The sequence below is a fragment of the Dermacentor variabilis genome, chromosome 3 (assembly GCF_050947875.1).
Source record: "Dermacentor variabilis isolate Ectoservices chromosome 3, ASM5094787v1, whole genome shotgun sequence".
In the NCBI taxonomy this organism is placed as follows: domain Eukaryota; kingdom Metazoa; phylum Arthropoda; class Arachnida; order Ixodida; family Ixodidae; genus Dermacentor; species Dermacentor variabilis.
This window is the reverse complement of record NC_134570.1, coordinates 234538395-234552036: the sequence shown is the minus strand read 5'-3', so window position 1 is coordinate 234552036 and position 13642 is coordinate 234538395. Positions and strand designations below refer to the sequence as shown.

The following is a 13642-nucleotide window of genomic DNA, read 5'->3' as shown; positions in this document are numbered from 1 at the left end:
TTTTTTTATGCCTACACAAAGTCAGTGCTTGAGCAAGAAACCACTGCAACATTTAGCACATGTTCACAAACAGAGAAAGGCATGCCATTCAAATGCTTCTACAGCTTTCAAAATTGATGTTTTCAGCTGTAGCATGTTGCAATCAAATACAATGCATTTTGCGTGCAGTGGCAGGTGTTCCTCAAAGATGTCTGCCTCAAACCACCAGCCGAACGTCGTAACATCAGAGGGATTGTGTACTCTCACTTTCTGACTTCCATGACAACAGAGAGAGCAGTTCACCCAAAGCCAACAAGTGCCATTAATTTGTCATGCGGAAATGATTGCAGAATTTGGATAGCAGGGGAGGCATGTTGCCACCAGCTTAGTGTATAAAATACTCATCTAAGCTGTTGTAATGAAAGCAGCACATCACTGTTGGCACGTGTTTGTCGCAAGCTATGCGAGAATTCAATTAAAACTGTTTTAAGGTAGTATGGACAAAGTAAGACACAGAAACATGGGGACAAGCGAGTGTTTGTTTCTGCCTTTGTCCGCATTACTTTGTGAAGTTTTACCTGAAGATGATTACCAAGGAGATCGCAGGGAGAGGCCTTTGTCCTGCAGTGGACATAAGATAGGCTGATGATGATGATGATTACCAAATGGCTCAGTACATTTTATTAATGCGAAAACATTCTGTGGCTACCCTACTGAATTTTGGTGGTATGGTAGCTATGTGACCGCGATACGATGACCTTGTGAAAATAATTAAAGCTTTGCCTCTCGCATTACTTAGACAATCATCATTGATGGTTTATGCCGGAATTTTAATTCTGTTATCTTATAATCACAATGGCAATGGTGCGGGCTCTGACGATCAGATGTTGCATGGCTGTTTACGTGAACAGTGTTTCGAGGGACATTCAAAGACTGGATATTTGCATTTTATTCATCTAACATTTTTATATTGTCACTTGCAAGAGTGGTTGTCAAGATTTAGTTTTTCTCTTTCGGGAGTAGTGATGTCCATGCTTGCCTTTCACGGACTTTACTGTGGCAGTGATTTTGTTGCATTAAGCTTCATGGGGCACTGACAAAGAATGACGAAAACTTTATTGTGTCACAAATTTTGATGAACCGGTGTTAACTATGCAGTGATTCAGCTGTACCAATGTTCCTCAATGTACCTCAATGAGAGATGCCTTACTGAATCTGCCATGCAAAAGTGATTTTTTTTAGTTGAACATGCAAACTATTGAAAAAAAGAACAACTTGCTAAAAGTATGGGCTTCACTTATGTGCTGCCTTTTAAGGTCTTTGAATATGTGCATGCCATGTTGAGCTCTTGCTTTTGGCAGGTTCCCACCGAGGAAGCAGATCATCACTGAGGAGAAGATCACGGCACAAATGAGTGACCTTAGCCTGGACGGGTAAGGCAGCACCTTCTAGATTCACCGCACACCATTCCAGTCTGCAGACATTTATTATAGTCTATCCTTAAACATTTTACAGTCGCTGACTAATTTCTCAGACACGAATGGGGCTGCAAAAATGTTAGAATAATCAGGCAGTCTGAAAAAGTGCATTTCAATGGTAAAATCAATGTAGCTGTGTTCTCAGAATACCGGCACAGTGAAAAATTTGTGTATATTTTTTCTCTGTGTTGCCCTTCATTGAAGTCGTATTTACTTCGTTTCATTACAGTCAAGGCCACGGGTGTATTTTGCGTTCTCACATTGCACAGTCCAAAGTGCGTTGCACATGATCGCAAAGTGCAGATAATGGTATGTGACCTTGACTCCTCAGTATCGTCAGTTTAGGCTGTACTGCAGAGGATCAGTTTGGAGCTCTATGGGCTTGATGCTCACTCGCGAGCTTATGCCATTCTGGTGAGTAAATGCTCCCACAAACGTGGTAGGTGTTCGCCGGCCAGTCTGATCATTCACAGACAATGCTCTGCTCACGTGCACCGTCGTCATTTCAGCCTGTGCACTTGACCTCACTTTCCATCTTCGGTAGTCTGTGGCCATGTTCCAGAGGCAATATTCCTGCAAAGGCTTGCCACCCAGCACCCTTGCTGGCTAGGCATAACTATCCCCACTTTGTCGTGAATCGGTCACTAAAGTGGCCATTTGGCACCGATTTGATGAAAACCATTTTGCAGCCATCTTACGGCACTCTGAAAGTTGAGGATTTACCTTGACAACAAATGGGAGGGCATGGGTGACAGCCTGAAAGGTGGCAACTTTGAAGCCATTATGTTTGCAACATTGTTTGTGCAGATGAGTCCAGAAAAATCAAATGACACACCATGTGGTGTTAAAGGGACACTAAGGGCAATACTAAGTTGACGTGGACTGTCTAAATACCATTCCAGAAACCTTGCAACGCTTGTTTTACGCCAAGAAGAGACTTACCATGTTTACTCGATTCTAACGCGACCTCGATTGTAATGCGCACCCGTTTTCCATGACCAAAAAAATATAATAAAGAAGATTACAATATAATATATATAATAAATAAATATAATAAATATAATAAAGAAGATTACAATACCGTGCACCTCGTGCTTTCATATAGAAATACTATTTTCTCTCATTTGGAAAAAACAGATTTATTCCCAATACACTAAAGTTGCGATGAATAAAAACACAAATGGAAGTGGCGTACCTTGCCGCCAACATTTTCACTGCGCCGGTACGAGTCACGTGGGGAAATGGATATCACTCATCGTCGCTAACAGACAACTCCTTATCGCTATCAACAGACCAAAGCATTTCATCTTCAGTGCTGTCCATGACATTCAAAATCCCACACTTTTTAAAGGCCTTGTTGACCATGGCAGACGGGATCATGCACTATGCATATTTCACCCATCCAGCGAAGCCCTGCAGCGAGGCACGCTTCATTTTATTGACGGGCATAAATTCGTGGCAGCCACTGACAAGTCACTCAGTGTAGAGTGCCCGAATTCTATCTTTCACTGGCTTGTTCAAATAAACATCGAGCGGCTGGAGCTGTGATGTCATGCTGCCAGGTATCACGACAAGGTCGGTGTTGCATGCAGCCAGCTTGTCCTTGATGCGCTGGTCAAGGTGGCACCTGAACGCATCGAGCACAAGCATGCCACGCAGACCCAAACTGCCGCCGGGTCTCTCCCACCCAACGTTGTCAATCCAGTCAGGGACCAAGTCCGTGGTCATCCAACCTTTTTCATTTGCGCGCACAATCATGCCACTCAGAAACACGATTCCTTTTGGGAGCGTCTTCTGTCTGTAGATAAAATAAGGGGGCAGCTTGTGCCCAGCCGCAGTGCAACAAAGCATTGCAGTGACTAGTTTTTTCATGGCCAGAAGGCAAAACGCACACTTGCTTCGCCCCCTTTTTTTCAATGGTTGTGGTGGCAAGCATGTCAAAGTAGAGCGGCGTCTGATCGGCGTTTCCAATCTGTCCGAAGTGGTAGCTGTTTCTATGGCGTAACCAAAAAACATACTGCTGAAAACTGCAATTTTTCTTCATATTCTTCAGGCAATTTTTGGCATATCCCTGTCCGCCTTCGAAGAGAAAAGTCTTTTCTTTTCATAAAATTTGATAGCCAGCACCTGCTCGCTTTGATGTCACTCTGCATTAGCCCTTTCTGTAGGGCTAACTGCATTGCCCGTACTTTGAGCAGATCGGTCGTCACAGGCCACCGTGCCACTCGCTGCTCTTACACGTATTCCGCAAGCAGCTCTTCTATTTCGGTGAAGTGGGCCACTTCGGTCCGCTTCGCTGCTTCGGTACTCTGAAACCCTTCTTTGTTGCTTTGCTGGTGAAAATATTTTCCTTCTGTTTGCGCCAGTCCCGCACGCAAGTTTCGGGTACTCCGAACGCCCGTGATATGGCCCAATTTCCGTCCGTCTCCGCACACATAACTTTCCTTTTAAATGCAGCATCATGGTGGACTCGGTGCGTCTTCGCAGTTGGCACTTGCATGGTGATTGAATAAACGCAGGGAACGGGAAGACAGGCGGTAGACTAGGTTGCACCAGCGCCTGGTTACATGTACAACATGGAGGTATGCACATGGAGGAAGCTACGGCAGCTAGGCTAGAAGCGCGTATGAGGCGCCCATTTTTCGAACGCCAATGGCGATATGGTAATGCGAATTTAAGGTCGTGTTCGATTCGAACGCGCATGCAATTTTTGGACCCGTTTTATTGGAAAAACGGTATTTGTTAGATTGAAGTAAATACGGTAGTTTACGAGGAAATTGCATCTGAAGAGTCCGAATGCCTTTTTCGAAATTCATATCTCTCGCCACCCACCCTGGAGAGTGGTGACCTTACATATGCTATTGCTACTACCCTTTGCTGCCGTCGGTGAGTAAAATGGTGCCCGACAGATGGCGGCACTGAGCCAAGACAGAGCGGTGGATTCACCACTGCAGCTGCATTTTGGTCAAGTGGCTAGACCGTTCGGGCATCCTGCGACATTGCATGGAAGTTAAATTCTCTGCTACGTGCAGTTTGTGTGAGTTTCGCAGGCCAGCAAAACCAGTGCAGCAGTACTCGATAATGAAGCTAGTGAAATGCGAAAGCGTGGGCAGCATTGAGTCGAGTGAAAATGAAACCTTTCAGCCACCCGCATCGTTGTCAAGGGTAATATCAATGAGTTCTTTGTTCTAAAAGATGAAATAGAACTGGACCAGTAGCATTTTATTTCATATTATAATACAATGCAAGGATGTTTTTAGCAACGAATGGTTGAGTACTAGTGACAGAATTTACCTGAGGAGTGCTTTCGTCATCTTTAGATACTTGAATGACCCGGGGGAGTCTCTAATGATGTCCTGCATTTACCTCACTTTCTCGAATATTAAGGCTCCGTTCGCGAAAATATTGGTGTCTTAGAGATTCTCGGGCAGCATCTATGCCATCAGTTTCTAATTGTAGCCAGTGTTACGCCACTGGAGGGGCGATTTGGAGGCGGCAAGCATCGGCTATGCCAATGCTGCAGAGCGCAAAACTTTGTTGAACTGATTTTCAAAAATGAGCCTGGCGCCATTGATCAAGTTCGTTCGACTGAAGTATTTGCTCTTCAGAAATTCGTTGAACAGAAAAATTTTTGCATCGAATACATAGGAAAACTGCTGGGGATTTTCTAAAGGTTTGTTATTTTAAATATTTGTTAAACTGGCATTTGTATAATTGTATTCTGAACCTCAATCTTACAGTGTCATTGGCATGACAACTGACTGAGATTTGGAGAATGTCTTTAGTGAAGCTTTTCTTTGTGGTGTCCAGCTGCTTCGGGGCTGTGGCCTGTGGTGTGTTTCTCCAGCGTGTCTTGGGTTGCATTTTTTGAAGCTGAATAAGTCTTTCCTGTGCTTTACGAGGTCCACAACCATAGCTGTGGACAGCTATGGGATAAATTTACCGCCAGAGTTCTTTTTCATTGTGCAGCCCTTATTTAATGTGCCAGTTTTGCTTTACTGGAACATCAGGACTTTGCACTGATTCACACAGTGCGTGGGATTAGCATGATCATTCTGTCTTTTTTTAGCCTGCTTTTCAACATTCTTTCTCTTTCTTTAAGGGGAGACACTGGTGTTTGATTCTTTTTTTTAAATTTTAGTCATATACAAATGAAATTTTCAGGCAAGGTATACTTTAGCCTGCTAGAAGCATATTTGCAATCTATTTTTTCTTAAGTCGTTTTTGAGATAATACTTTCTGAAAATCAATTTGCCCAACTTTTCAAAAAATTTACCACTGAATATCAGAGAAATATTTATATGTACACATTCTAGAACAATCAGACATCACAATCAGACCATCACTGTAATTTTAGCTCTATTGTTATAAAAGTTATGCCATATCTAACGTGGTGGTTATGAAGCTCAAAATTTTTATCTGTTATATTGCCAAATAAAAAATTGCAGCATAAGGGATATCATATTTTATTAGTTTTATTGTGTGTAGAAACTCATGAGCTTTTGAATGAAACAAAAATAATTGAAATTGGACTATTACATCAAAAGATACTGTGGGCAACAGCACATGTCGTAGGAGAAATGCAGCTTTTGAGAAAACGCAAAACGAAGTTCCAGTACATGATCTAGATTTATTCTTAGCAATTAAAGCAAGAAATTCAAGTCCACCTTGCACCAGAAGCCACCAGGCACATAATCACCATCACTCTCTTTCATGCGCCTCTTCTTTATGGCATGCATGAACTTTTCTGCTCTGGCATGCTTCTTGTCAGAGCCACTAGCCGGTGCTGGTCTTTTTCAGCCTGTATTCCCATTCGTTCTTTGCGAGCTCCGTCCAGTGCTTATGTCGCCGCAAATGGCATAGTTCACCACTAGTTTCACTGCCACTCCATAGTCCCGGTCGCCCTTTAACACGTTCAAAGGGCCACGGCAGAATTCGCATTTCACGCCCCGAAGCAGGTGATTTAGAGGCTTTTGTCCTGCTTGCCGCCGCTTCCGGGGAATCTCTAATAAGTGACTGCTTTTGGCGGGTAGCTGATAACGAAGACAGCCTCCGTCGTTCCTCCTCTGCACAACGTTCAATTGCCAGTTGTTTGGCTTCTGCGATGAGAATCATGTCGACGCGCGTTGCCCTCGACGTGTTGCTGGCCGCAGGCATCGCATGCGCAGCGGTAGCTTCGGTAGCTGCCGTTCACTCCTGGCGCATGTTGTTGTGCTGGTCGCCATCACTGCCAATTCATCGAACGCCACTTGGGGTATTGGCGGCGAGGAGTTACGGAGTCGCCATCTGTCGGAAGCGTCTCCCTTGCGTAGTATGAGGGATCACGCGGCGCGCTCCTCATAGGTTTCGCTTACAGCGCTCAATAATAACACCACGCAGCAGCCCTCCTGCACATTTATGTAAGTACTCTCAAAACAAGGGAAGTTTTTGGCTGTCGATATAATAATACTGGGCAAACTGAAAGCACAGAATCGTTTACAGATGCTATCTCTTTACCAAATACGTACAGTGAATGCCACTGCTCGCGGTCGCCACGATGGAGTCTCCCGAACCGGCTACTTGCGTGAAAGGTAGCCAAACGCTGAGAGTAAACTATGTGAAATATGTTCTTATAGTGGGCTGTCTGTATAACAAAATGTAGCATAACAGAATGGAGCCTCAATCCAGCGATCGCACGGGTTCGCAGCTAGCGACCGACTGCGCGTCTGCATGCATGTCCACGCACAATGTTTTGCTTTCGCTATGAGCGCGTTTTCGCACCATGCCGTGAGCTTTAGGCCGTAGTATATAAGTATTTGACAGTACACTAGCAACCATTGTTGCGTGGACACTATCAGAACTGTTCAAAAATAATTCCGTTATAGAGACTTTGACGCCTAGCTACGGCGACTGTGATGTACCGTCGCGACAATTCAATCTTTTTTTGCTTCTAAATTCTTGGACATTTCAATATTATTTCGCAGTTGCGTCGCACTGTATGTTTATCGGTATTCTCAATGTGCAATTTCCCTCTGCTTGCTTTTCGTAATCCAGTGCATTAATTCATAACACAAACATGACCATATGCCATGCCTTTTTTTTAATGTGGGTCTTACCGCTTCCTTTCCGTTCCAGTGAACTTGCCAGTATCTAGCATCAACAAGTTCATAAACCAAACGGTCATGACATTAGCTGGCCACCGAGCGTGGGTGACCGTCTCGGTGCGCGTTTTCTGCTACTCACCGAACATCGTGCAGCCCCGGCTCCGTAGCAGAAATGCTCCTCGCGTCTCGGCTTGCTGCACACCCGAATTGTAGCCGATGGCTGTCTGCCAGTTCTAAGTTTCGCCAGCCAAGCTTCACGCAGCTCCTTGCCCTGCGGCTACGTGTGAATAAGGCTGACACCGGGCTCCGTTGCATACGTCCGGCACTGCGGCACCGAGCAGTAGCCTACCATTCTGCACGCCTCCAAAGGAAGCCACTACCTGTTATACTACTTTCAAATGTTGTCAAGCAGACACCCAAGGTGGTAAAGCCTCACCACTTAATCAGAACTGCAGCGCAGGTGGGACTTTATTCTTTCGTTTTCAGCAAGCTTCGGCGCTTCCAAAGCAGCCGACGCGGCCGCTGTGTCCACGTGATTCCTCATGCCACGTCACGCCAACGGTGGCGCTAGCTTTTCCAGTGGTGGAGCTCGCCCCCAATAGACGTCAGACTCTAGAGTTTTGCAAGACGTGTCGCGCCACCTGCCGGTGCGAAGAGGCAGTAATTGAGTAGGGCGAAGCCCAACTCCCTTGCTAAGTTGCCCATGTGGCTGGCAGCTGCGAAACTACGATTTGACTAGATTTTTGTCCATATTGCGAGCGTTTTATGCATTAACACCCAGACAGAGAGCTGTGAATTTCCCCGCTAGTCGGACGCGCCGCCGAACTGCCATAAAGTGCTTGCTGGCTCATTCGTCAGACTGATGGCGAAAACGACGGCAACCTCGATAGCTCCACGTGCTACGAAGAAACGCCGCAATCAACGCTACTATTTGGTTGTAAATTGCCATGAACGTTAAGGACTCAATAACAACATTCAGTTTTACCGATTTCCATCACGATCGTATGAAGGGGAAAGGCGAGAGCGTTGGATATGGGCTGTTCAATGTGTTGTGTAATCGAATTGCTTGCATTCCTCACAACACAGCGTCTCGTATGAGAAAGTGTGATAATGTTGTTTTCCTGTAATTGTGCTGCGTAGCCCTGACGGAGAACCGTGGCAACCAAGCGAAAATGCAAGAATCTACAGCCGCCACTTTGTTGGCAACAGAAAAAACATTGCGAACCATCCTGTGTATGTGTGATTGATATTTCCACCTGTTAACAGACGTCCGCCTCCGCTTGACTCAACAAGTGGAACGGAGAGATTTGACAAATCAGTTTAACCGAACATTTTGGTTCGTTTGTGAATTAAAAATGCTGTTCTAGAGCATCGTTGTATCGCGAGTTCATTTCTAGTTTCGGTATTTTGTATGTCCTGCGCCGATACAACAAGGACGTTTCGCAATGTGCTGAGCCTGCTCGACTGCGTTTCTCATATGTGAGCAATAAAGTTGCTGTAGGAGCACTGGATGAGTAATTGCGAAGTAATGCACATGTGTAAAATAAACGTCGCATTTATTTACATTTATTTGTGCGCATGTGTTGCTTGACGTGTCCGCAAAAAGTTCAAAGGTACTGAGCGATAAACACCACTTGACATGCCCGCTTGCGCACCGTGATTGCAGCACTCCCAAACTGTCTACATACAAATGAACGTAGCATCTAGCAGGACGTGCTGCCGCTTAAAAGGCGACAGGTCAGTGACGAAGGCGTTCGCTGTGCGATTTATGCCAGCGATGTGCTTCCCTCGTGGCGGCACACCCGGCTAAACGCTATGTTCGTTTGTGTGTGGAATGCTTGGGAGCAGTGCAATCACAATGCGCAAGTGGGCATGTCACATGGTGTTCTTTTGTATTTTGCAGGCATCCGCAGTAAGCTGGAAAACACTAATACTTAACAGATAGAAAGACAGAAACTGTTCATTCGAATGCTCTGCAACTTTCTAATTGGAATTTTTTGCCTAACTTTATTGCTTCTGAAGTTGGTTAATTAACCTTGACTAATGACCTAATTAAGCAAAATACAAAAATAGTGTGACATGCTACATACAAAAATGAGCAACACGCATTTGGTTGCGTCGTGTTACAGTGCATCGGCATATTTTTAAACACTGGCTAAAGTTAGCTGAAGTAAGACTAAGATATAGTTTTTTTGTCTTATTCCAGCAGCCTTATAATTCCTTATCTGTGTACCTGTATTCTGTAAATTTGTTTTATCATTCCTGTCTATATGCCTTTGTTGCAGCCTAACTTGTTCTGTTACTCTTATGAAATCTGATGAATTGATTATTGCACATATTGTACTCTAAACTCAACGCTGCCCATGCCATGTAATGGCTGTCTGGGCCTCCTTTGAGCTAATTCATGACAAGCTAATTAGCCTAGACCCCCCCCCCACAGGATGGCCGCAGCCTGCAGCCGCAGCAAGGAGGAGGAGGAGAAGCGGCTGCACGTGCTCTGCCCTGACCTGGAACCCTCGCCTGAGCCCCTGCTGCCACGGCCCGTGCTGGAGGACCTGTAAGTGTAGTCAGCGGAGGAGTCAAGCTGGCATACTAGCTACCAACTTTCACGAGCTTATAAACTGCCCGGTTCTTTAGAGCGTGTTTATGAGTGTTGAAATAGCACCAACAAAATTAAACGTTCTTATTAGGCAAAAAAGATATTAAACTTTCACAAATTCAGTTGCTTGCCAATTTTTCAAGGCCTGATTTGTTGAATCCGATCAAATAACTTAATTTTTACCCATAGCAGCACCAACCACTGCAAGGAAGTGGTGCCCAACTGCACCTGATATTTCGACATTTATTACGTGAATATCTCGTGAGCTTGAACTTTGTGAGTGCAGTTGATTTCCCTTACTTTGACTCTGATGGGGTAGGCAAAGTTATATGGCTGATCAAAGCAGAAAAATATGCCAGGACACTGCTGGTTCATTTGGCAGTATTTGCCATATTCTAACGTGCCACTGAATTGAATGTGCAGCCATTTTTTATGCAAAGTAGAAGACTAACAGTAATGATGTTAGAATTTGTAAAACAAAGTAAAGATCTAATGCACACCCAATTTTCTAACATAAAGCTGTAGTGTGCAACTATTACTGGTGAACAGAAAAAGATTAAACTAGCAAACTTTACCTTCACATAGTAGAAATTTATTTACCTTTAGTGTCTTGTCTCGTCGTAGTCGCTCTCAGGGAGCACTTTATTGCGGTCTGTGAATCGCGACATGACATCCTCCATACGATCCGCTGCACATTTAGTGTTCTGCATTAATCAGGCTGCTCTGCAACTATCGGAAACGGGATAGTGGCCCACGCCTAGACTGACCACTTTGCTAGTTCGTCGTGCAATGCATAAAATCCTCTGTAATGCCAAAAATGCATGAGGCTACTTGTTGCTGCCAGCTTAACATGTAAATTAACTTATCTCTTCAAATAGCATACGTAATCAGACTGAAAGCAGTGCGTCATCGTCATGCTATGCAGGAACTAGTACTAGGTATACTTTGCGGTGCAAAATACATTTCTTGAAAAGGGACAGAAGAAAGCAAGACAGTGAAGCGTCAACTTAGTCCTAGTACTACTACTGTGCACAGATCATTCTGTAGCTGGGACTACAGAGCTGAATGCCTGGTCACAGTGTCTTTTGAGAACAAAGCCCGAATTTGGAATGAGCAGTCAATGGCTTAATTTTTGATAGTATTTGTAAACTTTTTTTTTTTTTTTGACTGGTAATTTTGGAATTCCAATGTCTGGAAATGCCCTGTTGGCTTTGGTCTAACCTGTGTCTTAGGACCTGGGTCTTTTGCTCGTTGGTTTCTTGGCGGCCCTTGACTTACGGAGGCTGGTGGCGCTTGAAGCTGATGCTAGTGGGGTGTGCCACTATGGTGTGGCCATGTAAGTGCTTGAAGTTCCATCGCGGTTTGCAGTGCCGCTATCTCAGGAGTGGGGAGCATCTTCTGGGAGTTCAGTTGGGTGGACTTAATGGAAGGCCTATACAATTCTGACGTCTGGGGCCAAGATAATGTCCCACCTACTCAGCAGTACAAGGTGCCTATAGACATAATGATTGATTGTAACTTCAGTTGGCAAGCTTAGTAGGGTAAAGAGGGTGCTTTACTTCAAGGCCAACTTCTAATTTGGAATTCCAAATTTCAACTTAATTCCAAATTTCAAGTATACATGTGAAATGCAGAAATGCTCTCAATAGACAACCGCTGGGCTGATTTGAATTAACTTTGTTGCATTTAAACAAAACTGCCGTACCATTCGTTAATAAAGTTTCTTCTCCCTCTGTCTTGTTGCATTTAAAAGAGAAAGTTTAATTATGCCAACTCTAGGAACCAGAATTTGGTTTAGGGCTTCATGCTCTTTACAAAAATTGTCAGAAAGTCATAAGTAAAAAAAATTTATGCAGGAATTTATGCACCAATCAGTAACTGCATGAGAAAAGCAAACAGTATAGTTCTGTAAACTTATGGGACCTCTGTTTTCTTGTATCTCACGCAGACAAGTTCAATACACAAGTTTACAACTTTTGTCATTGTTATAGTGTTTGCAGCGGTTCTGCAAAGGTCCTACTCGGAAAGTGGTGGTGTATTTTAGAATTGTCAATTTTATCCCTTTAGATTTATCATTACTGTAGTTTGCAGAATTGTGGTTGTGTTTTTTTCTGCTCAGTTACAGAGTTGTAAACTTGATCTTTGAGTTTCTTGAAATTTTATGATTTTAACAATTTTGGTAACCCCGTGGTTGCTCAGTGGCTATGGTGTTGGGCTGCTGGGCACGAGGTCGCGGGATCAAATCCCGGCCCTGGCGGCTGCGTTTTGATGGGAGCGAAATGCGAAAACACCTGTGTACTTAGATTTAGGTGCACGTTAAAGAACCCCAGGTGGTCGAAATTTCCGGAGTCCTCCAATACAGCGTGCGTGCCTCATAATCAGAAAGTGGTTTTGGCACGTAAAACCCCATAATTAAATTTTTTAACAATTTAGGCAAAGTGGCACACTAATTAAAAAATTTGCTGCCTACGGTCAGTGGATTCTAACTTTTTCTTCAGTGGTACAGCCTTCATCAAGATCGGTGCAGTGGATACCTAGCTAGCTGATTTTATCTGTTACGATGATTTTAGGTGGGAACCTCCTGAGGTAAAGCTTTTTCTGAAGTTTATTGAGCTCTCAATTGTTGCTACTGTTACGTCACACAAAGTATAACTTAACATGACAAAAGCCAGGACCCAGGAATAGCCAGGTAAGGGTGCTTTCCACTGCTTTGGTGTCAGGGCACTTACCCCCGAAATTTTACTGCACAATCTGCACTACATGTGACCAAAAGGCCAATTGGTCACATGTAGCCTACTATCCCAGTAGGCCAATTTTGCCTATTAAGATAGTAGGCAAAATTTCAGTGAATTTTGCCAAGCTGGCACCAAGAGGGCTTTCATTAATTTTTTTTTCTTTTTCCAGTAACGACACAATAAAAACATGGATTCTATTAATCTGCCTACTTGTAGTGCAGCAACCAAAATAAGCACATGCACCTGAGTTGGGGAAGCAAAGGCAGAGTTGCGTTGTGCACGGTGGGCAACACTGGGAGGAGGGCTTCTTGTTTTGGAACTTCTGCACTAGAACCACGCCCATTTGGTTTTCCGATTTGCATGATTTGCACCACACAGTACGTGTGACTTCCCATGCTAACACGAGGCAACTGTAGGGCAACTGAAATTGTGTGCGACACTGGACTAGTTGGCTGAGCACGGTTGGCCACTGTAGACAGTGCACAAAACGAAAACAGGCAGAACAAACGCATATCATGGAGCTTTGCAATGTGCATTCTTTCTGTCTGTCTTTGTTCTCTGTGCTGTTTACCATTGCAAACCTAAATTGTGTAATGACTCGTGTTTCAGCATTCAAAGTGATGCTGGAGGAAGTAAATTGTGTCCATACTGCAGTTCACAGCTCCGGCCATTGCAATTCCAGGCCCAAGCAGGCCATTCGTTTATTGTATCAGATCCTGCAGCAGTGTTAAAGGAACCACAAGCATAACACTGTAACGGAAAGTTACA

At 44.2% G+C, this 13642-nt stretch overlaps 1 protein-coding gene across 12 annotated transcripts in view; it reads left to right on the top strand.

Moving 5' to 3' along the window:
* The window catches only part of LOC142576732 (uncharacterized), a 114276-nt gene that overhangs the window by 44923 nt on the left and 55711 nt on the right, over nucleotides 1-13642 (top strand). For all 12 annotated transcript variants that reach the window (XM_075687004.1, XM_075687005.1, XM_075686997.1 and 9 more), the window contains 2 exons: nucleotides 1341-1412; nucleotides 9981-10097. In XM_075687004.1, the coding sequence (XP_075543119.1) occupies nucleotides 1341-1412; nucleotides 9981-10097 (189 nt within the window). The remainder of the gene's footprint in view (nucleotides 1-1340; nucleotides 1413-9980; nucleotides 10098-13642) is intronic.